General features: G+C 46.2%; 1 protein-coding gene across 1 annotated transcript in view; it reads right to left on the bottom strand.

Annotated features, from left to right (window-relative positions):
• Positions 1 to 1,156: 1,156 nt before the first annotated feature.
• sytl5 (synaptotagmin-like 5) overlaps positions 1,157 to 26,831 on the bottom strand; it is a gene marked incomplete at both ends in the record, with an annotated part of 153,955 nt that continues 128,280 nt past the window's right edge. Inside the window, 6 exons of the mRNA XM_084314073.1 lie at positions 1,157 to 1,299; positions 7,495 to 7,703; positions 10,467 to 10,602; positions 11,538 to 11,646; positions 20,102 to 20,263; positions 24,699 to 24,801. Of these exons, the coding sequence (XP_084170199.1) occupies positions 1,157 to 1,299; positions 7,495 to 7,703; positions 10,467 to 10,602; positions 11,538 to 11,646; positions 20,102 to 20,263; positions 24,699 to 24,801 (862 nt within the window). The remainder of the gene's footprint in view (positions 1,300 to 7,494; positions 7,704 to 10,466; positions 10,603 to 11,537; positions 11,647 to 20,101; positions 20,264 to 24,698; positions 24,802 to 26,831) is intronic.

The raw sequence follows: 26,831 nt of genomic DNA, 5'->3' as shown, positions 1-26,831 counted from the left end.
GAATCCTGCTAGGTGGCAGTATCGCCTACCCTTTGAAACCTTATTTCACACTGTGTGTCACATCTAATTTCATCCGGGCGGAGAATTTAGACCAAGCCAAGTAAATCGCTTCATCCGATCACTTTGAAACGTGTTCAGCACATTTGAGGCATATCTTGTGCCACTTCATGTCAGGGACCCGATCGACATCAATACTGGAAATTGCGATCAGACAATTGGAATATTCTTTTTGGAATAACCCCGATCAAAGGTAAGAACTATGTGACGTCAATTCCACCCTGATCCCACAATGATTTCATATCGATTCAGCCGATCAACGTATGTAGTATTCAAAACGAATGCCGTTGCTGGCGATCAAAGCATCAAAAAACGACCCCCCCCCCCTTTCATGCATTCATGATGAAACATAATACCTATTATATACCTTTGATTTGGAAATAGTAGCGTGTCCAGGCAAGCAACGCGAACGCTTTTAGCTAAATTCACATATCGCTCCATAACGCAGATTCCAGGAATTAGCCAGGATCACTCTGAAACTATACAATATTCACCACGGTATAATACGCGAATGTATACATGAAAATTTTTATTCTTTTTCACATGTTGAACGAGGGATAGTTACTGTCAAATGAGCCATAGTATTGTCTCCATAGCTATAATATAGAATATAGATATAGCCCTGCAAACACTGCAACGCACAGTGAAAATCCCTATCTTTGTGTGTGTGGGTGTGTGTGTGTAATTACATGTGTGTGTGTGTGTGTGTGTGTGTGTGTGTGTGTGTGTGTGTGTGTGTGTGTGTGTGTGTGTGATTACATGTGTGTGATCAGCTCTGTATTGCAGGAGAAACGTGGAACTCTCTCAGCCGCCATGTCCCCTTCAGTCCTTCATATCCTTGCTTCTGCCCCCCAGAACCCCCCCCCCCCCCCCCCCCGGGACCCCCCCCCCCCCCCCCCCCCCCCCCAGCCAATCACTCTTCCTGTCCACCACCTCTCTGTTCTTCTCTGCATCCTTCCCTCCATCCTTCCTTCCTTCCCTCCATCCTTCCTTCCTTCCCTCCATCCCTCCATCCTTCCTTCCTCCATCCTTCCTTCCTTCCCTCCATCCCTCCATCCTTCCTTCCCTCCATCCCTCCCTCCTTCCCTCCGCCCCTGGCTCAGGTGTGGTTCCTGCTCATGTGGGCCCTCAACATCAGGGTGCCCTCCTGTGGGACCTCTGGGTTGTCGATCATGCTCTGCCAGAGGCGCTGCTCCTCCCCGTAGGAGTCCATCCAGGCCACCTCGCTGCCGTAGCTCTGGCCTGCAGGGGGACACAACACAGCCTTTATTAACTCTAGCGCCACCTCGCTGCCGTAGCTCTGGCCTGCAGGGGGACACAACACAGCCTTTATTAACTCTAGCGCCACCTCGCTGCCGTAGCTCTGGCCTGCAGGGGGACACAACACAGCCTTTATTAACTCTAGCGCCACCTCGCTGCCGTAGCTCTGGCCTGCAGGGGACACAACACAGCCTTTATTAACTCTAGCGCCACCTGGCTGCCGTAGCTCTGGCCTGCAGGGGGACACAACACAGCCTTTATTAACTCTAGCGCCACCTCGCTGCCGTAGCTCTGGCCTGCAGGGGACACAACACAGCCTTTATTAACTCTAGCGCCACCTGGCTGCCGTAGCTCTGGCCTGCAGGGGGACACACAACACAGCCTTTATTAACTCTAGCGCCACCTGGCTGCCGTAGCTCTGGCCTGCAGGGGACACAACACAGCCTTTATTAACTCTAGCGCCACCTGGCTGCCGTAGCTCTGGCCTGCAGGGGGACACAACACAGCCTTTATTAACTCTAGCGCCACCTGGCTGCCGTAGCTCTGGCCTGCAGGGGGACACAACACAGCCTTTATTAACTCTAGCGCCACCTGGCTGCCGTAGCTCTGGCCTGCAGGGGGACACAACACAGCCTTTATTAACTCTAGCGCCACCTGGCTGCCGTAGCTCTGGCCTGCAGGGGGACACAACACAGCCTTTATTAACTCTAGCGCCACCTGGCTGCCGTAGCTCTGGCCTGCAGGGGGACACAACACAGCCTTTATTAACTCTAGCGCCACCTGGCTGCCGTAGCTCTGGCCTGCAGGGGGACACAACACAGCCTTTATTAACTCTAGCGCCACCTGGCTGCCGTAGCTCTGGCCTGCAGGGGGACACACAACACAGCCTTTATTAACTCTAGCGCCACCTGGCTGCCGTAGCTCTGGCCTGCAGGGGACACAACACAGCCTTTATTAACTCTAGCGCCACCTGGCTGCCGTAGCTCTGGCCTGCAGGGGGACACAACACAGCCTTTATTAACTCTAGCGCCACCCACTATACCGCCTGCGTGTACCACTTCCGCAACGGATTTGATTTCCGGGGTTGCCCTGATTGGCCGTAACGGCCACGTGAACGCCGCGGCCCCGCCCCGCGGCAGCCCCAGACGCGGCAACGTCTGGCTGCTGTGTTTCACTGCCGCTTTCCAACGCCGCAGCAGCATTGTCGCGCCACATCGCCTGAGTGCAGAGCTGTTTAATCACTTGCCCCACTGCGTTACCAGTGGCGCGACGCTGGAGTTCACTTCGCCTTGCTGAATTAAAGAATGAATAAGTTAAACGTGTCAATTCAGCAGTCAAAGTGTACTGTATAAATCTAACTTCATTAGACGGCCGACGTACGGCTTGTCCATTAATGGATATATAATGGATATTTAATTTATCTGCCACTGTGGTGTAATGGTTAGTCCTAATACCTCTCACGCGGACGACCCGCGTTCGAATCCCCCCTTTTTAAATGTTTTATTTTTTTTTGCAATGTAAATGCTTCAATCTGGTGCACTTTGAGAGCTATATAAAGAATGACGCCCTGATACACGCTTGAGGAACGAAGTGAACTCCAGCGTCGCGCCACTGGTAACGCAGTGGGGCAAGTGATTAAACAGCTCTGCACTCAGGCGATGTGGCGCGACAATGCTGCTGCGGCGTTGGAAAGCGGCAGTGAAACACAGCAGCCAGACGTTGCCGCGTCTGGGGCTGCCGCGGGGCCGCAGCGTTCACGTGGCCGTTGCGGCCAATCAGGGCAACCCCGGAAATCAAATCCGTTGCGGAAGTGGTACACGCGTACCGCCTGGCGCCAGCGCTATTGACCATTTTAGCGATGTTTGCAGACCCATCGTGTGCTCTGTATTATAGCTATGGAGACAATAGTATGGCTCATTTGACAGGCATTATTCATAGTCCATTACTGACTAATCAGTTAATTTCTACACACTGTACTTTGTGCGCTATTACACGCTAAACATCGCCCTTTCCGAAATAATCCAGTCTTTTTCCATAGATTGCGAGATATGACGCGTTATATGCAATACGCCCAAATCGTTCTGGTTGATCGCCTGAAACCCCAAATACTCCCAAATCAAAGGTATATACCATGTACATATGTGTCTTCACAAAATCATCAGAGGGGGGGGCGTTTTAACTAGAAACTGTGATCATGTTTGTCGAGCAACACGTCCGGTAAAACACAACACTGTGATTGTTACAAAAACATGTTTCAGGTTCAGTAAAATAGACATAGAATAAATGATACCTTACCTTAGCCAGAAGGTATTCCAAAAAGAATAATTCCCAGTAGGGATGCTCGATATTGGCTTTTTTACCGATACCGATATACCGATATTGTCCAACTCGTAATTTCCGATACTGATATCAACCGATATCAACCGATACCGATATATGCAGGGTTTCCCCCCCCAAAAAACGGAATAATTTCAGGTAATTAACATTACATATCTCTTGTTGTGGAATTAACACAACATTATGCATACTTTTGACAATAAATAAAATCAGAATTTGTTCGTACTTGCTTGCCTGGGTAAATAAAGGTTATAGAAATGTAAAAAAAAAAAATCCGATATCAATTTTTTTTTTTATTATTTCTTTATTGCAGGATTTTTTTTTGAACATTTACAGTTGTCGATATCGTACATTTTCCATCTTTTTTCTTTTTTTCCCTCTCAAACACAAACAAAATATACCCGATATCACATTTTAATGCCGATATCAGCCGATAATATCGGTAGGCCGATAATATCGGACATCCCTAATTCCCAGTGATCGCATCGCCATCGCGATTACCCGTGTATATGTCTATACTCATGTATACGGGAAATAGGCTTCAGGCAATAAAATCTCGAGGCGGTCGCTCTGTCTCCGAGGAGGAGCCCTTGCAAAAAAAAAGAAAAAAAGAAAAGGTGTATCCACACCAAGCTATTCCAGTTCAAAAGGTAGGCGATACTGCCACCTGGTGAGATTGGATCGTCATTGCAATTCCAACGTAGGCAGATGAGCCAGGGAGACATAGAGGGCTCTGGCTGACCGTATAGAACGGGGATCAAAGGAAAAGGATCAAAGGATCAAAACCCGAGTATACTCAGGTTTTGGCGCTCAACGGTTGGCGAGATAACCCGACTATACTCGGGTATGAGTTAAGATAAGATATAAGATACATCCAGGCCACCTCTCTGCCATAGCTCTGGCCTGCAGGGAGACACACAACACAGCCTTTGTTAACTTTGGTGGTCGTTTTTTTTTGTAATAATTATTTTAATTATTATTACATTTTATTATACTAAACAGTCAGCCGGACCTTGTTGTGTGATCCTGGTACCTCTGAGTGAATTGGAATTGAAATGACAATGATAGGTGGCAGTACCTTTTGAACTGGGCTAGTTTACTGTGGGGGGGGGGGGGGGGGGGGGTTGCTCACTCACTGCTGGCCAGAGTCGTAGCCACTAGCCTACGGACTGTCTATGCAATGGCGTGCGAACTATTGAAGATTATTATGAAGAGGACAAAACGATCACACTTATGGATGATAAGGTGCGTTTTCACCAGACTACATTGGACTCAGCACTTCTGGTAAATCATAAAAATACTATTGTCAAACCGGCCGAGCATGTAACATCTGTTCACCGCTCCGCGGTAGTCGGCGACACCAGAGTTGAGAGCACTCCAGACTAGGGCCAACTAACATTCGGCAATGGTGATCACCTAGACCAGGGGTGTCAAACTCATTTCCACAGAGGGCCACATCAGCATTATAGTTGCCCTCAAAGGGCCAAAGACCGTATAAATGTTAATGTAATGTAAAATAAATGTAGCTACTCATTTACATATTGTTAAACATGTTGTTTCTGTATTTATTACTTATTCAAGTTATACATATTGCATATGCATTTGCATAGATGTAAAAATATATGTTAGCTTATGTTATTGTAACAAATAATTTTAGTTTATCAGAACCCCATATTACTCCATTAATCAATGATCAAACCATTCAAGTAAATAACAAAGAAGAAGATCATCAAATACAAGCTATGACATTAAGTTTGTTCAAAACCTTTTTGTCACAGTCAAGAGAGGCAGAACTAACAACTGTGAGCTGCAAAGAACACGTGGGACAGATGTAGCAGATGTTACAAAAACAAATGGCTGCACACAACCTTGCAGAGGCCATACATCCAACTAATGGAAGATAGTTTAATTAACTTTAATTAACAGATTGCAGAATGGGTACAGTACAGTACAGCTCAATACACACAATTGTTAAGGGGATGCAGACCAGAGAAAGACTTTCGACTTGTTTACATCAGGGTCCACCATTTTCAATTCGTAATGAAATTGCTATTATGTGTCTGCATGAACACACAACTGTAACTGTACTCAAAAATAACAAAATAAGGGTTGTCTCAGTTCACAACTATATTGGTCAAGTTTTGGGTGGGACTTGTTTGCGTCCCTACAGCTTCTTATTCAATTGAGCGAGATGCTCGGTTATGTCACACAGCCAGTTTGCATCTGACAGTTCAGACAATATTTCTTCAACCCTTTGTTACCTATTCCGCCTGGATCTTTTTTGTATTTTGGGCTGTAAAATTGTCAAAGAATGTCTGAGGAGTAAGTGCTTTTGGCTTTTTTCCTTTGTTACTTCATCAATACCTCAGATGTTCAACATACATGTATGTGTAAGAATGTGTAATAACTAAGGCTGTCAAAGTTAAAGCTTTATTAACGCATTAACCCACAATTATTTTAACGCCGCTATTTTTTAACCCAAGATTAATGTTTATATATAAAAAAAAAAAAAACGTTTTTTTTTCTTTTTTATCAGAGCTCTTTGGGGGCCACATCAAATGACGTGGCGGGCCACATTTGGCCCGCGGGCCATGAGTTTGACACCTATGACCTAGACAGACAAACGGTGATGATCCATCCATAACATAAGGTGCGTTTTCACCAGACTATGTTGGATTCTAGTATTTTCAGGCTGTTTGAATGTAACGATAACGTTATCTGTTGGGCGCTGTTAACTCTTTCAGTGCCACTCACGAGATTTCTCGTGTTTTTTTATAGGTGGTTGCTAGCCACTCACGAGATTTCTCGGAATTATTATTATTATTATTTTTTTGCGATCTGAAAAATTATTGCATCACCCGAGCCTACCCGAGTATTGCCGAGCTGCGCCGGTGATCACTGTGGAAAAAAGCACCCCCTGTCGTCTCCCAGATGACATAAGTTATTTTGGAATGGACTCAATGAAAATGAATGGGGAAAAAAATCCGGTACTCCACATTTTCCAGTTCACTGATCCAGCCGGGGTTACTAGAGTTCATTCTGGAGCCTCAGATCCCCGCGGATCATGGAGATCCACTGTGTCGCGTTGGATCCATACACGTATCGATTTTTTCGAATGGTGATCAGGAATTGGAATATACCAGTTGGATACCATCTGATGTCAGGTAAGGACTCTATGTTATCAGTGGTAGGATAATCAGAGTAAGTTTGATGAAGTTATAAGCTGTTTTGTGAAATGTCTTCTTTCGGTTTCAATGTAAAACTCAGAGAGGAAATCAACGAGGCGATTATCCGCGCGCGGCCGTAATGTGCGTGCGTGCACGTATAATATTGATCATCTAGCGTTTATTTGAAAACTATTCATAAAAAGGCCGACGAATATCAACGTTGTGGAATATTCCACTAAAAGACGATTTTCATAGAATGCTCCAGAATGAGCTGTTTTTTATATCAAAACGGGGGCTTTTCTAACTGCTCTGAAACGGCAACGACGCGATAAAAAAACAATCTGCCTTCACAGCACTGTCTGGAAAATAGTCTTTGATAATGCGATGGGCAGATTAGACACATAGCCATAATTTAAAACATAGATTAGGCGATATTAACGTTAACATTGGCGCGGATGGTGGCATTCAAGCGGTAAAATGGAAAACCAGGCGTGGCACTGAAAGAGTTAACGTTATTTATTGTTCCTGTCTGACTCAAGAGTGGACAGGGTTTTGGTGGACCTGCTGACAAAGGTAACGTCTATTTTACTGAACCCCATCATAAAACATGCCTTCGTAATGATCCCAGCACAGCGAGTGCCATACCTTGCCATACCAAAACACACACACACACCTGTGCCCGCCCCCAGCCGGACCCCTCCCAGGAACACGTTGCTGGCCAGGGCCTCCTTGTCCCAGACGGTGAGCTCCAGACACACGTTGCCCAGGTCTCCGGCCTGCAGGCCGCAGTAGGTGAAGGTGTGGTTCCACTGAGGGTTGACCGTGCCACGCACCACCTCCGTCTTGTGCTTGGTGGCCTTGCTGTTGTCCGGGAGCAGGTACCTGAGGAGGCAGATCAGATGTCAAGGAGCAGGTACCTGAGGAGGCAGATCAGATGTCAAGGAGCAGGTACCTGAGGAGGCAGATCACATGTCAAGGAGCAGGTACCTGAGGAGGCAGATCAGATGTCAAGGAAGGAAGGAATTCATGAATGAATGGTTGCATTTATAAAGTGCTCTTCTAGACACTCAAAGTGCTTTACGTTTACATTACATTTAGTCATTTATGGGCGGCTGATTGGCGCAGTGGGCAAGGCGCTCGCCACTAACGCAGGAGACGCTGGGTTAGAGCCCAGCTCTCGGCATTGCTACCGGCTTGGCCGGTCGTTCATACTAACACAATTGGCAAGTGTTAGGGGTGGGAAAGTTGATGGGTGGGGATTGGACGTTGTGGACAGCGACTCCTACAGGTCGGTTGGGTGACGCCTGTTCAGCAGAGACAGGAAGTATCGGGGGCAGCGTGAGCCTCCCACGCGTTACTCCTCGCCACTGAGAGTTCAAGCTGTCTGGTGAAAAGATGCGACAGGCTGCCTCCTCGTGTACCGGAGGGGACATGTGATGCAAGGCTTCTATCCTCACTACAGCCGACCAGTGGGAGGCATAGTCTAGCAACGTTCAAGACAGGGGAGGGAAGAATTGGATAATACGAAATTGGGATGGGAGAAACATAGAAAATGGGGAGAAAAAGTGGATAAAAAAAAAACATTTAGTAATTTAGCTGAACACTTTTATCCAAAGCGACTTACAAGTTCTGTACGACAAGTCATCAGGAAGGGCACGACTCTATCAGCTTATAACAATGTTCATCAAACAAGTGTTAAAAGGTGGGCGCTGCAGTGTTGAGTGCATAGGAATAGTAGAGACATGTTAGTATAGTAGGAAGAGTGCATGATAGTAGAAGAATTTACAATTAGGGTTGGGAAGTATAACCGAATGGATCCATGGTTACTATACCAACGTCCACGATATACATTATGATAAAAGAAATACCTACTGTATATTATTCAGTTCATTACAATTATAAGTATTGCAATACATTAGATATACAATTAGAATACAAGAAATTAAAAAGAAAATTAAATACTGTTGAAACAAAGATATTTTGGCCATATCGCCCCCAGCCTGTTTACAATAGAGAGGTGAAGTCCTCCACTAACCACCCTGTTTACAATAGAGAGGTGAAGTCCTCCACTAACCACCCTGTTTACAATAGAGAGGTGAAGTCCTCCACTAACCACCCTGTTTACAATAGAGAGGTGAAGTCCTCCACTAACCACCCTGTTTACAATAGAGAGGTGAAGTCCTCCACTAACCACCCTGTTTACAATAGAGAGGTGAAGTCCTCCTCCACTAACCACCCTGTTTACAATAGAGAGGTGAAGTCCTCCTCCACTAACCACCCTGTTTACAATAGAGAGGTGAAGTCCTCCTCCACTAACCACCCTGTTTACAATAGAGGTGAAGTCCTCCACTAACCACCCTGTTTACAATAGAGAGGTGAAGTCCTCCACTAACCAGCCCTGTTTACAATAGAGGTGAAGTCCTCCACTAACCACCCTGTTTACAATAGAGAGGTGAAGTCCTCCACTAACCACCCTGTTTACAATAGAGAGGTGAAGTCCTCCTCCACTAACCACCCTGTTTACAATAGAGGTGAAGTCCTCCTCCACTAACCACCCTGTTTACAATAGAGAGGTGAAGTCCTCCTCCACTAACACCCTGTTTACAATAGAGAGGTGAAGTCCTCCTCCACTAACCACCCTGTTTACAATAGAGAGGTGAAGTCCTCCTCCACTAACCACCCTGTTTACAATAGAGAGGTGAAGTCCTCCTCCACTAACCACCCTGTTTACAATAGAGAGGTGAAGTCCTCCACTAACCACCCTGTTTACAATAGAGGTGAAGTCCTCCACTAACCACCCTGTTTACAATAGAGAGGTGAAGTCCTCCACTAACCACCCTGTTTACAATAGAGAGGTGCAGTCCTCCTCTACTAACCACCCTGTTTACAATAGAGAGGTGAAGTCCTCCTCCACTAACCACCCTGTTTACAATAGAGAGGTGAAGTCCTCCTCCACTAACCACCCTGTTTACAATAGAGAGGTGAAGTCCTCCTCCTCCTCTAACCACCCTGGGACCCTGTTTCGATCATCACCAGCAGGAGACAAAGAATTATTTGATGCCCTTTGAGTCGTGCCACAAATTACACATATGTTTGTCAATTTAAAAGACATTTTGCAAGTCAAGAAAGGTGATTGACAAGCAAGCTAGCTAACGTTAGCTAACATTATCAATAGCTTTTGATGCTATAACGTAACGTTAGCTAGCTGACAATTACACTTTTAAATTTACAAACATCATTATGTGTAATTCATGGCACAATAGGCTCCCATGATGGTCCAGTGGAAGGGGAGAGACTACAATGGCTGCCAGACACCGGAACCAGGCATACATCACACAGTGGCTGAAAGGCTCAGGAGACGAGGGTTGATATCAGCCGATTAAGGAGAGGGATGATTAGGTGGCCTGGATGTCAAAGGGTTTTGGCCCAGAAGGTTGGGGAACCCCCTACTCTCTGCGGTAGACGTCCTGGGTTCTTTAAGGCTTGAAGTCAGATTGGTTTAACATCTCATCCGAAGGACTGGCAACTGTAACATCCCTGTCATATTTTCAGATAATACTTTGCCATAAACCTGTGAATGCAGTCAGCGATGCCCCGGAACCCGTCTGTGTGTCTGCCCCCAACACTGTGGCGGTAACATCTCACCCTTTAACGAAAGGGTCCGAGGTGCCTCCAGACTTCACGGCAGTCAGGTTCCTGGCCTCCTTCAGCAGCAGCTCCACCATGCCCCCTTTGGGGAGCGTGAAGCCGGACCTCTTCCCCTTCAGGAAGCCCTTCTTCACTGCGGAGGAGGACGAGGAAGAGGAGGAGGTCAGGGCAGTCTGTCAACATACCCTGGTCTACAGTCTACAGTCTGGTGAGTGATGAAGATGAAGATGAAGATGACCTACCCTGCAGCGGGTCCAGAGTGATGAAGATGAAGATGACCTACCCTGCAGCGGGTCCAGAGTGATGAAGATGAAGATGACCTACCCTGCAGCGGGTCCAGAGTGATGAAGATGAAGATGACCTACCCTGCAGCGGGTCCAGAGTGATGAAGATGACCTACCCTGCAGCGGGTCCAGAGTGATGAAGATGACCTACCCTGCAGCGGGTCCAGAGTGATGAAGATGAAGATGAAGATGACCTACCCTGCAGCGGGTCCAGAGTGATGAAGATGAAGATGACCTACCCTGCAGCGGGTCCAGAGTGATGAAGATGAAGATGACCTACCCTGCAGCGGGTCCAGAGTGATGAAGATGAAGATGACCTACCCTGCAGCGGGTCCAGAGTGATGAAGATGAAGATGAAGATGACCTACCCTGCAGCGGGTCCAGAGTGATGAAGATGAAGATGACCTACCCTGCAGCGGGTCCAGAGTGATGAAGATGAAGATGACCTACCCTGCAGCGGGTCCAGAGTGATGAAGATGAAGATGACCTACCCTGCAGCGGGTCCAGAGTGATGAAGATGAAGATGAAGATGACCTACCCTGCAGCGGGTCCAGAGTGATGAAGATGAAGATGACCTACCCTGCAGCGGGTCCAGAGTGATGAAGATGAAGATGACCTACCCTGCAGCGGGTCCAGAGTGATGAAGATGAAGATGAAGATGACCTACCCTGCAGCGGGTCCAGAGTGATGAAGATGAAGATGACCTACCCTGCAGCGGGTCCAGAGTGATGAAGATGACCTACCCTGCAGCGGGTCCAGAGTGATGAAGATGAAGATGACCTACCCTGCAGCGGGTCCAGAGGCAGCGTGAGGTTCTTCTCTGCAGGGATGTACCTCAGCACCACCGTCAGCTCCCCTTTGTACTGCATCATGGTGTCCACGCTGCTCTGCACCTGCAGGGTACACAGAGGGATATAGCAAGCTAGCATAAGGACACATAGTAACTGTAGATTGACCACAGCCGGCGACTACTCAACCTCTCTGCTGTTTTTCAATCATCACACAGCGAGAGGTTGAGGAAATCGTCAGGAAAATGAAGGCTTCCACTTGTATCCTGGACCCCTTTCCCTCAGCCCTGGTGAAATCCAATATTGTCACTATGAGCCCTCTCATCACCAAGGTCATAAACCTCTCTCTCCAGGCTGGCCATGTCCCCTCTGCCCTTAAAACTGCAGTCATAAAGCCACTAATTAAAAAACCCTCCCTAGACCCGGAAATCTTGGCTAACTACAGACCTATATCCAACCTCCCATTCCTATCTAAGGTGCTGGAGAAGGTAGTTGCCGCTCAGCTTCAGGACCACCTAAACTCGAACCAACTTCTCGAGAAGTTCCAGTCAGGTTTCCGCTCTGGCCACAGCACAGAAACTGCCCTGGTCAGGGTCACCAACGACCTACTGATGACGGCTGATGCTGGCTCTCCTTCCCTCCTCATCCTCCTTGACCTCACAGCAGCTTTCGACACTGTCGATCATGACATCCTCCTTCACCGGCTCCAGTCCACCATCAGACTTTCAGACTCTGTCCTTGAGTGGTTCAGATCCTACCTCACCGGAAGAACGGAGTATGTCTCCTTGGGAGAGGCATGGTCTGACACCCATCATGTCACCTGTGGTGTCCCACAAGGATCAGTCCTCGGCCCCACCCTATTCACCCTCTACATGCTCCCCCTTGGCTCTGTCATCAGCCGGCATGGAATATCATTCCACTGCTACGCTGATGACACCCAACTATACCTAAAAATAAACCCCACCCCATCCACAGTTCTGCCATCTTCCACGCTGACCACATGCCTGGAGGAGACCAAGGCATGGATGAAGCACAACTTTTTACAGCTAAACAGTTCAAAAACTGAAGCCATTATCATTGGCACCCCACACCAGGTTCGTTCATCCACCATCACCACCATCACCTTTTCCGGCCAAAACATCACCCTGTCACCAACAATAACCAACCTAGGGGTAAAAATGGACCCTCACCTGACATTTGAGGCACACATAAATCAACTATACAAAAATTCTTTCTACCACCTTAGAAACATCGCCAAACTACGCCCCTCACTCACGCTGTCAGATGCCGAAAAGCTCATCCACGCCTTTGTTTCCTCCAGGCTGGATTACTGCAACGCACTCCTCATCGGGATTCCTAGCAAGAACATCCAAAGGCTACAATGTATCCAAAACAGCACTGCTAGGATCCTGATGAGAGTGCGGAAATACCACCACATCACCCCCATCCTCAAGTCCCTTCACTGGCTCCCTGTCTCACTCAGGATTGAATTCAAAGTCTCCCTGCTCACCCACAAATGCCTCTACGGAAACGCCCCCCTATACCTCAAAGAACTCATCACCCCTCACTCCTCCTCTCGACATCTCCGCTCTGGCCAGGCAAACCTCCTCCAGCGCCCAAGGACAAATCTATGCACTATGGGAGATCGGGCTTTTTGCTCCTCCGCTCCCAGTCTGTGGAATGCTCTCCCTGACTACCTGAGAGCACCACAGACTGTGGATGTTTTTAAGAAAGGCCTCAAAACCCACCTTTTTAGTAGAGCCTTCTGTTGACCTTTTATCAAATTTTTTGCTCCACACATTTTATGTTCTTTTACCAATTTATTTTATCAGTTTTATTATTCTATGTTTCTCTGCTATTTTATGTTTTAGTCTTGCCTATTTTTATATTCTTTCTTTCCTTTATTCTCGCTAGCTTTTAAGTCCCTTTAACTGTAGCGCTCTGAGAGTTGCCCCGCAACTGTAAAGCGCATTACAAATGAAATCTATTATTATTATTATTATTGTATAGTATAGCATTGTATAGTAGTGTACATAAGACCCAGCGCCTCATCCGTAGCTAACAGTGTATTGCACTATCACAGGACCTAGCATGTCTTACCATGCTCTTTGTAAACTTTATGTACATTATACCTGTTATGTCTTATTCTTATTACTTGTATTATTGCACAAATGTCTTATTCTCATCCTATTCGTATTACTTGTATTATTGCACAATCGCTGCGGGCATGACCCACCCGCATTTCACTGTATGCTTGTATGCCGTGACAAATAAAACTCTTGACTTGACTTGACTTGACTTGAGACACCATTCACATCGCATCACAATCTGTGAGTCTGTATCTGTGTGTGTGTCTGTGTGTGTGTCCCACATCTTAAATGGTTGCCATGTATACAGGGGCCTCTACATAAGTAGGCTTGACAGATTAGTAAATTTGATAGCGAAAGATATCTCTTCTATTTTTAGGTCCTCCATCAGCCTCTTAACACGCGGGCAGAAAAGTGGAAATCTTTTTACTTGAACTTGAGGACTGCATACATTTTTTGAAAACCAAAACAACATACTTTATACTTATAGCACATGCATGAGCCTGGTCTCTTTTGAAAGAGGGCATTCTGAAGGTTCTGATTCCAGAAAGAAATAATTCACTTTTAGTGCTAACGTAATAGAGTAACATAGGTCTGAACTTGAGTTGTAAAAATGCTTGTTACTCAAGTTTTTCTGTAGTAGTTAGTAGTCCAGAGGTAGTATTTCCCCAGAAGGTGGTATGGCTTACAAATCCAGACGGAGCCGTAGCCTGAAGCCTTATGTAGTACATATCCACATTTCATAGAGATCCCTTCAGAAATGAGTGATTAGGAGTGCTTTTGGTAAACTGTGTACAAAGAAAAACTCAGTTTTCTCATAGACTTCAATTCATTCGGCTGTTTTGCTCTTCCTGTTTTGGTGTTTCTTCGTGTTTTAAATTTTTTTATTTAGATCCTTATGTGGGGTATCATTGGAAAGCCACACTCATTGGTTACAACGATCCACAATCATTTTCGAGATCTGATCTAGATTGACAGAACTACTGCAGCCTGAGTCGGGAGTGGTATTTTGTGCAATACCGTGTACTTTGCACAAGCCTCAAATACCGGCATGTAACTCGAGAACCGCTGAGCGGATTTTGTCGGATTTTATCGCTATCGACAGGCAACAAATAAGCCTTCAATTCGATATATATATTGTATTACAAAATATGCACACCGAGCCACTAGGGGTCGCCAAAGTGCAGGTTGCAAAAAATCGGAAAAACTTCCCATATGAGGGACGTTGCAGCTTAAGAGGCATTCTACTGTGAAGCCAAGCATGTTCAACCTGTGCAATGATGATTCTGTGTTCTCTAATATTAGGCTACAGCTAACACCCCATCTTCTCCTGGAACCATCACCTTATCGCGGTGGAGAGGTTTGCGTGTCCTTAGGATCCTGAGAGCTATGTTGTCTGGAGCCTAGTGCTCCTGGTAGGGTCACCCATGGCAAACTGGTCTCAGGTGAGGGAACAGACGAAGAATGGTTCAACCACTGCCCGGTGGGCCTGAGAGGGCAAAGGGCTAAGGGAGCAGTACCCTGACAAAAAAGCACCTCTGGGTAGGCCAATCCCCCGCTCAGAGGTTAACTTTTGATTACGAAAACACTGACAGATAACTTGAGCGCAAGGTCTCCCGGTGGTGGATCCGAAATGGAAAATATGACGTCTGCTAGCCAAAGCCTCTGGGAAGCTAGGAGATCGAATGTCCTCCCAACCAGGAAACCTACAAAGATAGGAACATGGAACGTGCGCACCATGTACGAAGCAGGGAAAGCTGACAACATCGCAAAGGAGATGCAAAGTTACGGCTTACACATACTAGGTTTAAATGAAACAAGATGGATAGGTTCAGGAGAGAGCAGATTAGCATCCGGAAAACAGATACTGTACTCTGGACATGAAGAAGAAGGCGCCCCACACACGCAGGGGGTAGGCATCATGCTCTCAACACAGGTGGAGAAGGCTCTCATTGGATGGGAACCAGTCTCCTCTAGACTCATCACAGCAAAGTTCAGAACGTCTCATCCAAGAATCACACTCAGGATCATTGTGGCATACGCACCAACCAACGATGCCACAGAAGAGTCAAAGGAGGAGTTCTATGGAAAACTACAGAACACACTACTCAAAGCAACGGAAAGGGAGGTGGTTATACTGATGGGCGACATGAACGCCAAAGTGGGAAAAGAAAACAACGGATACGTACCAGTCATGGGACAGCAAGGAGTGGGCTGCAGAAACTAAAATGGGCAGATGTTTTTGGACTTCTGTGCAGACAACAGCCTGGTAATTGGCGGAACCTTTTTCCCACATAAAGAAACTCACAAGACCACATGGGTGTCCCCTGATCAGAAAACATGCAACCAAATCGATCACATATGCATCAGGAAGCAGTTCAGTGGATTTCTGCTCGATGTGCGAACAAAGAGAGGTGCAGATGTGGGATCAGACCACCACTTAGTCATAGCAAAGGTACAACTGAAGCTGAAAAGGGGGACCCCAGGAAACAGAATAACAAAGTATGACACCAAGAAACTGGAAGAAAAACTACACCAGAAGCACTTCCAGATCACACTGAGGAACAAGTTCCAGGCCCTGGCTGAAATGGGCAGTGGGGAAGAAGAAATCGACGAAAGCTGGGAGAAGATCAAAAACGTGTGGCAAACAACCTGCAAGGAATGTCTGGGAAGAAGAAAGAAAGAAAACAAAATGTGGATCACCCAAAGAACATTGGACAGCATGGAGGAGAGGAAAAAGGCAAAGGACCACCTCAACAATGCCAGGACGAGAGCAGCCAAGGAGAAGCACACAAAGGAATACAACAGGATACATAAAGAAATAAAGAAAAAGGTCAGGGCGGACAAGAGATGCTACTATGAAGAGCTTGCTACACAAGCAGAAGAAGCAGCGGGACAGATAAACATGAGAGAGGTATACAACATCACCAGGAAGCTCTCGGGGAAAAGGATGAGATCAGAGAAGCCCATAAAAGACAAGGCAGGAAACACACTATCCACAAAGGAAGAACAAACAAGGAGATGGGTAGAACATTTCACAGAGCTGCTCAACAGAGCACCAGCGAGCATCCCAGCAGATATACAAGCAGCAACAGACACACTCCCACTGAAAATGACCCCCCCAACAAAAGAAGAAACTAGGAAAGCAATATCACAATTGAGAGATGGGAAAGCAGCAGGACCAGACACCATTCCGAGTGAAGCATTCAAGACCGACATCACTACAAGCATCAAAGCACTCCATCCCCTCATGAGGAAAATTTGGCAAGAAGAAAGGATACCCAAAGATTGGAAAGAAGGCTACATAGTGAAGATACCAAAGAAAGGGGACCTTGCACTATGCAAGAACTACCGGGGGATCACGCTACTTTCAACCGCCAGCAAAGTCTTCAACCGGATAATTCTAGATAGGATGAAGACTGCCGTTGACATGCTCCTCAGAGACCATCAAGCAGGATTCCGGAAAGAAAGGTCATGCATAGACCAGATCGCCACACTGAGGATCATCATCGAACAGTCCCTGGAATGGAACAGCTCTTTATACATCAACTTCGTCGATTTCGAACAGGCCTTTGACAGTCTAGATAGGAACAGTCTGTGGCACCTGATGGAGCACTATGGAATCCCACCGAAGTACATCAACATCATCAGAGGATCATATGACGGGATGACAAGTAGGGTACTGCACAGAGGGGAGCCCTCAAACCCGTTCGAGATAAAGACCGGAGTGAGACAAGGCTGCCTGCTGTCCCCCTTCTTGTTCCTGCTGGCCATTGATTGGACCATGAAGAAGACAACAGATGGAGCCAGAAACGGCATCCAGTGGACACTGATGCACCAGCTTGAAGACCTCGATTTTGCAGATGACCTAGCTCTCTTATCACACAGTCACCAGCAAATGCAACAAAAGACCAACAAACTAAAGGAAACAGCCTCAACTCTAGGAATGAAGATCAATAGGGTAAAAACCAAGATTATGAAAATCAACACAAAGTGCCAGCAAAACATTGAACTAGAGGGAGAGGCCATCGAAGAAACGAACTCCTTTACGTACCTTGGGAGCGTAGTAGATACAGCGGGTGGCACAGAAGAAGACATCAGAGTGCGAATCGGAAAAGCAAGAACGGCATACAACCTATTTGGTCGAGTATGGAGGTCTCGCGAAATAAAAACCAACACAAAGCTGAGGATCTTTAACTCCAATGTTAAATCAGTCCTCCTGTATGGCTCGGAGACCTGGAAAACAACCGTAGGGCTGAATCAGAAAGTACAGTCCTTCATAAATTCCTTCCTCCGCCGCATTCTAAGAGTGAGATGGCCAAATGTCATTACAAATCTGGACCTGTGGGAGCGCACAAAACAACTACCCCCGCCAGAAGAAATAAAGAAGAGAAAGTGGATGTGGATAGGCCATACCCTGAGAAAGGAAGACACAAACATCACCCGGCAAGCCCTACGATGGAACCCACCTGGAAAGAGGAAACGCGGCAGGCCTCGAAACACCTGGCGCCGTTCTTGGGAAGGGGAAATGAAAGAGGCTGGACTGGGATGGCACAACATCGTTCGGGAGGCCAAAAACCGTGCAACATGGAAAGAAATCGTCAGTGGCCTATGCTCCGCAGGGAGTGCAAAGGCTTAAGTCAGTAACACCCCTGATGTCTTTGTTGTAAATGAACACCTTAGGGAGGTGTCCATTCTTGAGGTTGGCTGCACTTTTGATTACAGCTTAGAAGAAGCCTTTCTAACCAAAATGCTGAAATACCAACAGCTACAGCAGACCATCTCACAGCTAGGCTACAGATGTACTGTAAACTCCTATTTTTTTTTATCTCTGGCAGCCTAGGGCATGTGCACAAGTTGGTTGTGAGGGGCCTACAAATAGCCGGTCTCCCCAAAAGGAAGGCCAAGCAGTTAGCCAGGTACTGCTCAGTATCAGCAATTATAGGAAGCCGCTCAATTTGGAGGAGGCGTTGTTTCCTTTACCCATGATTCGTGTCCGATGTGTCCGACAGGTAGTTCAGCCATACTGTATGTAACAGCATTCTGCCGTCCATGTGTTACGGTAAATGTAGGAAAACAGTGATTTCTGTGTACATTCCAGCCTGGAAGAGAGTGTTTCTCACAAAACATTGTTCTACTTTTGCAATAGAGACTGGTCTTCCTCAGTAGAGACTGCTCTTCCTCTTCCTCACTAGAGACTGGTCTTCCTCAGTAGAGACTGCTCTTCCTCACTAGAGACTGCTCTCAGTAGATAATAATAATATTTCAAATTGCATTGGTCCGGATGGGAGAATTCAGTACTGTATCTACAAAACCTTCTGTTTAATCATCTCCCCTTTATTCATTTCCTTAGATGTACAGGTGATCTCAAGAAGGTGCTGAACGAGCTTGGTGGCAGTTTTTCATGTCTGGTCATTTTTAGCATGGTGTTATTCACTGTCAAAGATGCAAAGAAAAATCATAATTCATATTCTCCTTTGTTTCATCACAATTTACTCAAGCCTAGTAATAGACTAGGGATGTCCCGATCGCCTTTTTTTGCTTCCGATCCGATCCCGATCATGTGATTTTAAATATCTATCGATCCGATCGTTTCCGATCCGATCTTTCACATTAGTAATCAATTTTGACGCATTTTTGTCAGAAACTGGCAGGGCGAGACAAGCCCATCTGTTGCCTATAGTCCGGGGCGCGAGCGCGGAGGCTTTTGTTATTACATTCACCCTGAGAAATGTGCTTCTGCTTCATATGAGAAATATTAAAAGTTTCAATATATGTTTGCACATTAGTATACATTCAGTGTTCGACTTACGTAATGGTCCATTGGATGGACCATTACCGTGTATACGATATTAACCGTGTTTCGGGAGCGACGTGTTGTACTGTTGTTGTGATGTGGAGCGTGTAGCGTGTAGCCGGTCTAAATTAAAGGGGATGTGTTTGTTGCAACGGTGTAAATTAAAGGAGAATGTGTTTGTTGTGGACAATTATTCTGCTCTGTGTGACAATAAATACATTAATGATGATATATTATATGTAATTTAAAACCAAAACTAAGGCCTCCGTATGAGTTTAAGACGTGGACATGGTCATGTTTGTTGAATAATTTTTTTCTTTTTTTGACTGCCGATTTTTATTATTATTTTTTCCCGATCCCCGATCCTCTGAAAAGCATGTGATCGACGCCGATCCCGATCACGTGATCGGATCGGGACATCCCTATAATAGACACAATAGTTCTGACACTGGGAATACATTCACTGAGGTCCCTAGATACCAAGAACATGCAAATGGACCTTGTACAAGTGGAGCAATATTCCATTTACTTAGGTATGTATTTTAGGCGGATTTTCAGAAAATAGGGCTCCGGGCTTAACAGGTTAAGGTGACGATGTCAAAACCGTTACATATGTATGAATGTGTGTGTGTGAATGGGTGTTACAATGTGTGCGTGTCCTTCCTCCAGTTCCTACCCTGGGCTGCAGAGCGTACCACTCTTCCAGCTGGGAGTCGAACTCCCAGGAGTCAAAGGTCAGCTCCACCTCCCCCAGGAAGCTGTTGTGGCCGAAGCGGTCGTGGTGCCAGACGGAGAGCTGCAGCGTCCGAGTCTCCAGCTGGGAGCGGCTGATGACATACTGATGACATCATGATGACATCACAAGAGTAGGGTTAGTATTAGTAACATACTGATGACATCATGATGACATCACAAGAGTAGGGTTAGTATTAGTAACATACTGATGACATCACAAGAGTAGGGTTAGTATTAGTAACATACTGATGACATCACAAGGGTTAGGGTTAGTATTAGTGACATACTGATGACATCACTAGAGCAGGTTTAGTATTAGTGACATACTGATGCCATCACTAGAGCAGGTTTAGTATTAGTGACATACTGATGACATCACAGGAGCAGGTTTAGTATTAGTGACATACTGATGACATCACTAGAGCAGCTTTAGTATTAGTAACATACTGATGACATCACTAGAGCAGCTTTAGTATTAGTAACACACTGATGACATCACAAGAGCAGGTTTAGTATTAGTAACATACTGATGACATCACTAGAGCAGCTTTAGTATTAGTAACATACTGATGACATCACAAGAGCAGCTTTAGTATTAGTAACATACTGATGACATCACTAGAGCAGCTTTAGTATTAGTAACATACTGATGACATCACAAGAGCAGGTTTAGTATTAGTAACATACTGATGACATCACAAGAGCAGCTTTAGTATTAGTAACATACTGATGACATCACAAGAGCAGGTTTAGTATTAGTAACCCCCCAAAATATACTTTGTATACCTTTTTTTATGTATTCTGAAAGTATACTAAAGCCGTGTGAAATTTTACTTAAGATGTGCATAAATTCTACTTTTGCTTACCCAAAATAGTACACTTTTAAGTTGTACTTTAGTTAATGCATTAAGGCTATGTGTCCACTCAAAGCATTTTTTTCAAGGCGGACCGCTTAAAAAAAAAAAAAAAAAAAAGCTCAGAGCGGTTTTCTGAGGTTCGCGCCAGCCGCGGCTCCGCCCCTTCCTCGATGAGTTACATTGATGAGCGCGCTCCTTTTCCAAAAGTTTAACTAGTTTCAACTTTATGAGCTGGGAGCGCTCCGCCAAAAACGCTGCCGCCCAGAGCTCATAAAACCATGTGAGGGCTGGGTAAGGACTGCATGCTGCCCAACGAGGGGGCCGAACATTCTACCTCACGCACCTGTGAGTGGTTGGCAATCAGCTCGTAGGGAGACTACTAGTACTGCTGGTTGCCTTCCACTCATTGCCAGGTCGTTCTGTATGCTACCAGCTATCGCCGTTTCCTGGAGTGGGACATCGTCTTCGCTCTCTATACTTCCACGGGAGGATCCCTATGTTCCCACTGGGAGACGTCGTGCCATCCGTTGCTACCATCTACCACTGCGTCTCTGGGGTGAGACGTCGTGCCAGCTACTGCCCTACTCCCTCTTCATGGTCTGAGAGAGACCTGAGAGACCTGAGAGAGACCAGAGAGAGACCTGAGAGACCTGAGAGAGACCTGAGAGACCTGAGAGAGACCTGAGAGAGACCTGAGAGACCTGAGAGAGACCTGAGAGAGACCTGAGAGAGACCTGAGAGAGACCTGAGAGAGACCTGAGAGAGACCTGAGAGAGACCTGAGAGACCTGAGAGAGACCTGAGAGACCTGAGAGAGCTGAGAGAGACCTGAGAGAGACCTGAGAGAGACCTGAGAGACCTGAGAGACCTGAGAGAGACCTGAGAGAGACCTGAGAGACCTGAGAGAGACCAGAGAGAGACCTGAGAGACCTGAGAGAGACCTGAGAGACCTGAGAGAGACCAGAGAGAGACCTGAGAGACCTGAGAGAGACCTGAGAGACCTGAGAGAGACCTGAGAGAGACCTGAGAGAGACCTGAGAGAGACCTGAGAGACCTGAGAGAGACCTGAGAGAGACCTGAGAGAGACCTGAGAGACCTGAGAGAGACCTGAGAGAGACCTGAGAGAGACCTGAGAGACCTGAGAGAGACCTGAGAGACCTGAGAGAGCTGAGAGAGACCTGAGAGAGACCTGAGAGAGACCTGAGAGACCTGAGAGACCTGAGAGAGACCTGAGAGAGACCTGAGAGACCTGAGAGAGACCAGAGAGAGACCTGAGAGACCTGAGAGACCTGAGAGACCTGAGAGAGACCAGAGAGAGACCTGAGAGACCTGAGAGAGACCTGAGAGACCTGAGAGAGACATGAGAGAGACCTGAGAGAGACCTGAGAGACCTGAGAGAGACCTGAGAGAGACCTGAGAGACCTGAGAGAGACCTGAGAGAGACCTGAGAGAGACCTGAGAGAGACCTGAGAGACCTGAGAGAGACCTGAGAGACCTGAGAGAGACCTGAGAGAGACCTGAGAGAGACCAGAGAGAGACCAGAGAGACCTGAGAGACCTGAGAGAGACCTGAGAGAGACCTGAGAGAGACCTGAGAGAGACCTGAGAGAGACCTGAGAGAGACCTGAGAGACCTGAGAGACCTGAGAGAGACCTGAGAGAGACCTGAGAGACCTGAGAGACCTGAGAGAGACCTGAGAGACCTGAGAGAGACCTGAGAGACCTGAGAGAGACCTGAGAGAGACCTGAGAGACCTGAGAGAGACCTGAGAGAGACCTGAGAGAGACCTGAGAGACCTGAGAGACCTGAGAGAGACCTGAGAGAGACCTGAGAGACCTGAGAGAGACCTGAGAGAGACCTGAGAGAGACCTGAGAGACCTGAGAGAGACCTGAGAGACCTGAGAGAGACCTGAGAGAGACCTGAGAGACCTGAGAGAGACCTGAGAGACCTGAGAGAGACCTGAGAGAGACCTGAGAGACCTGAGAGACCTGAGAGACCTGAGAGAGACATGAGAGAGACCTGAGAGACCTGAGAGAGACCTGAGAGAGACCTGAGAGAGACCTGAGAGAGACATGAGAGACCCGAGAGAGACCTGAGAGAGACATGAGAGAGACCTGAGAGAGACCTGAGAGACCTGAGAGAGACCTGAGAGACCTGAGAGACCTGAGAGAGACCTGAGAGAGACCTGAGAGAGACCTGAGAGAGACCTGAGAGACCTGAGAGAGACCTGAGAGAGACCTGAGAGACCTGAGAGAGACCTGAGAGAGACCTGAGAGAGACCTGAGAGAGACCTGAGAGAGACATGATAGACCCGAGAGAGACCTGAGAGAGACATGAGAGAGACCTGAGAGAGACCTGAGAGAGACATGAGAGAGACCTGAGAGAGACCTGAGAGAGACCTGAGAGACCTGAGAGACCTGAGAGAGACCTGAGAGAGACCTGAGAGAGACCTGAGAGAGACCTGAGAGACCTGAGAGAGACCTGAGAGAGACCTGAGAGAGACCTGAGAGAGACCTGAGAGAGACCTGAGAGACCTGAGAGAGACCTGAGAGAGACCTGAGAGAGACCTGAGAGAGACATGAGAGACCCGAGAGAGACCTGAGAGAGACATGAGAGAGACCTGAGAGAGACCTGAGAGAGACCTGAGAGACCTGAGAGACCTGAGATACCTGAGAGAGACCTGAGAGAGACCTGAGAGACCTGAGAGACCTGAGAGAGACCTGAGAGAGACCTGAGAGACCTGAGAGAGACCTGAGAGACCTGAGAGAGACCTGAGAGACCTGAGAGAGACCTGAGAGACCTGAGAGAGACCTGAGAGACCTGAGAGACCTGAGAGACCTGAGAGAGACCTGAGAGAGACCTGAGAGACCTGAGGGGAGCCAGACAGCTGCCCAGTATAATGTGTTTGTTTACTCAGATATATTGTTGTTGTGATTATTTTGTTCATCAGTATCATGTCTTATAAGTACTTCATTCACCATAATCCAGTCAATTGCTAGTCACCAGTAACAATTTTTTTTTTTTTTTGTAATGATCATTTAGCATTTTTTTTGGTAATTGTTAGGGATTATTAAACATTTGAGTTTGTCTGGATCTTTCTCTCTGACTGGAAGTCTCATCAGATACGGGGGTCTATTATTGGTCGTATCTCTTTTATTTATTTTTTTACTTTCTCTTCCCCCCCCTCCTTTTTTCCATTTTTCTCCCATCCCAATGTTAGTCGTTATGCCAATTCCCAATCCCCTTCCTGGTCGTTGCGCACTCTACCCCCTACTGTTCTCGGTCTTGGAGGGCGGAGACTATCACATGTGTAGCCAGCCCACAGCTTCTTTTTTACCTGGCAGCGCAGACGTGTGGAAGGTCACACTACCTCTCCCAGGACCCGACCTCGCTGTGCAGGCGCCCCGACCGATCTGTAGGAGTCGCTGTTTACAACGACCAGGACCCACCCATGCCAGGCTTCCCACCCACTAACACCGCCAATTGTGTCAGTATGGACGGCCGACCAAGCCGGAGGCACCACAGCTGGATTCTATCCCACTGTCTATGTGGTGGTAGACAGACGCTTAGTCCGCTGCGCTACCCGGCCGCCCTTGGTCGTAGCTCTTTAGAGTGAGACTCAGGGAATGTACTATATCCAACGTTAGCCGTCGTAATGTAATCGGTCATGTGACCTTCCTTACCCGCAGGGTCTCGTTGAAGACAGGGTTGGTGGTGTTGGTCTTGATGCCGGTCTTCCTCTTGCTCTGACGAGACGTGTCGGGCAGTAGGTAGGTCTTGACGTAGCTGCAATGTAGCACACAGAAGCCATTCAGCCATGCGCTAAAAGGAGGGGATGAAAGATGCATTCATCCATCGCTCGCCCTCCCGGCGCTCTCTGGGTACGTTCCTCTGAAAGTGGCCCGTCAGATACACTTACCGTGAGGTCCAGGAGGTGTAACCCTAACCCTATATCTATATTTGTGTATATCCCTGTTACATACCTCTATATCTATATTTGTGTATATCCCTGTTACATACCTGTATATCTATATTTGTGTATATCCCTGTTTACATACCTCTATATCTATATTTGTGTATATCCCTGTTACATACCTGTATATCTATATTTGTGTATATCCCTGTTACATACCTCTATATCTATATTTGTGTATATCCCTGTTACATACCTGTATATCTATATTTGTGTATATCCCTGTTACATACCTCTATATCTATATTTGTGTATATCCCTGTTACATACCTCTATATCTATATTTGTGTATATCCCTGTTACATACCTCTATATCTATATTTGTGTATATCCCTGTTACATACCTCTATATCTATATTTGTGTATATCCCTGTTACATACCTCTATATCTATATTTGTGTATATCCCTGTTACATACCTCTATATCTATATTTGTGTATATCCCTGTTACATACCTCTATATCTATATTTGTGTATATCCCTGTTACATACCTCTATATCTATATTTGTGTATATCCCTGCCTCCTCTTACTAGTTATACCACTGGCCAGTATGGCTACTACCATTGTGTATTATGTTGTGTTATACATGTATCACTGTACATAATAATACTGTAATACTTAATACATATATCAGATTAGCATTATTACTCAGTAGTACTCATTTAAATGTATCACCTGTTCATTGTATATTGTTATTGCACTTTACTGTTACATTTGCACTCTGGTTAGATGCCAACCTATTGTGGTGTATGATGACAATACATTTTAATCTAATCTAATAAATAATACATACTAATTAATTATTATTATTAAAAGCGAAAAGCCGACATTTCAAATTGAGAACAAACTCGAGGGACTTGAAGCATAATTCAGTCATTTTAATTAATCTAGCATAGTTGTGATATAAGATGGTAATTTTCCAACAACGGCCTTGTAGATAAAGAAATACCAATGTTTATCACGTGTCCACGTCCACAGAAGAGCCTCATCATACAGCATGATGAACCATAACTATCAGTAATACCTCATCATACAGCATGATGAACCATAACTATCAGTAATACCTCATCATACAGCATGATGAACCATAACTATCAGTAATACCTCATCATACAGCATGATGAACCATAACTATCAGTAATACCTCATCATACAGCATGATGAACCATAACTATCAGTAATACCTCATCATACAGCATGATGAACCATAACTATCAGTAATACCTCATCATACAGCATGATGAACCATAACTATCAGTAATACCTAATCATACAGCATGATGAACCATAACTATCAGTAATACCTCATCATACAGCATGATGAACCATAACTATCAGTAATACCTCATCATACAGCATGATGAACAAATAACTATAAGCAGTAATACATCTGATGGCAGAATGATAAACCATAACAAAAAGCAGCAGCATGTCTATAAATCACCATAATCCAAAATGGTTTCAACAATCGTCTTTGTGAGGATTGGTGCATTCCCCGCCACACGCTTCTTGGGGTGCTGTGATGATTGGTCCGTTGCCTAACGCACACTTCTAGGTCAAGTATCAATTACCATCACGCACCTGATGTGTGTTCTAATCAGCGCTCCAGGGGCTTTATATACCTGGACCTTCCTTCTATCGTTGTCGGGTCGTTCTGGAATACAACTGCATTTGCCTGCTTTTTCCCCGTTGCTGTTCCTGGTCTACTTTCTCTCCAGGACCTTTCTGTGGAGAACCGCTGTTGAGAACCTTGTTCCCCGTTTGGAGCTGCGCCTCGTTTTCCCGCTTTACGCGTTGCGCTTGGGTGAGTGGAACCAAACCCCTCTGGATTATTCTGATTG

Source organism: Notolepis coatsorum, assembly GCF_963971535.1.
Source record: "Notolepis coatsorum genome assembly, chromosome: 5".
NCBI lineage: Eukaryota > Metazoa > Chordata > Actinopteri > Aulopiformes > Paralepididae > Notolepis > Notolepis coatsorum.
Note: the sequence above shows the minus strand (reverse complement) of the source record. Positions and strands in the feature narration are given on the sequence as shown.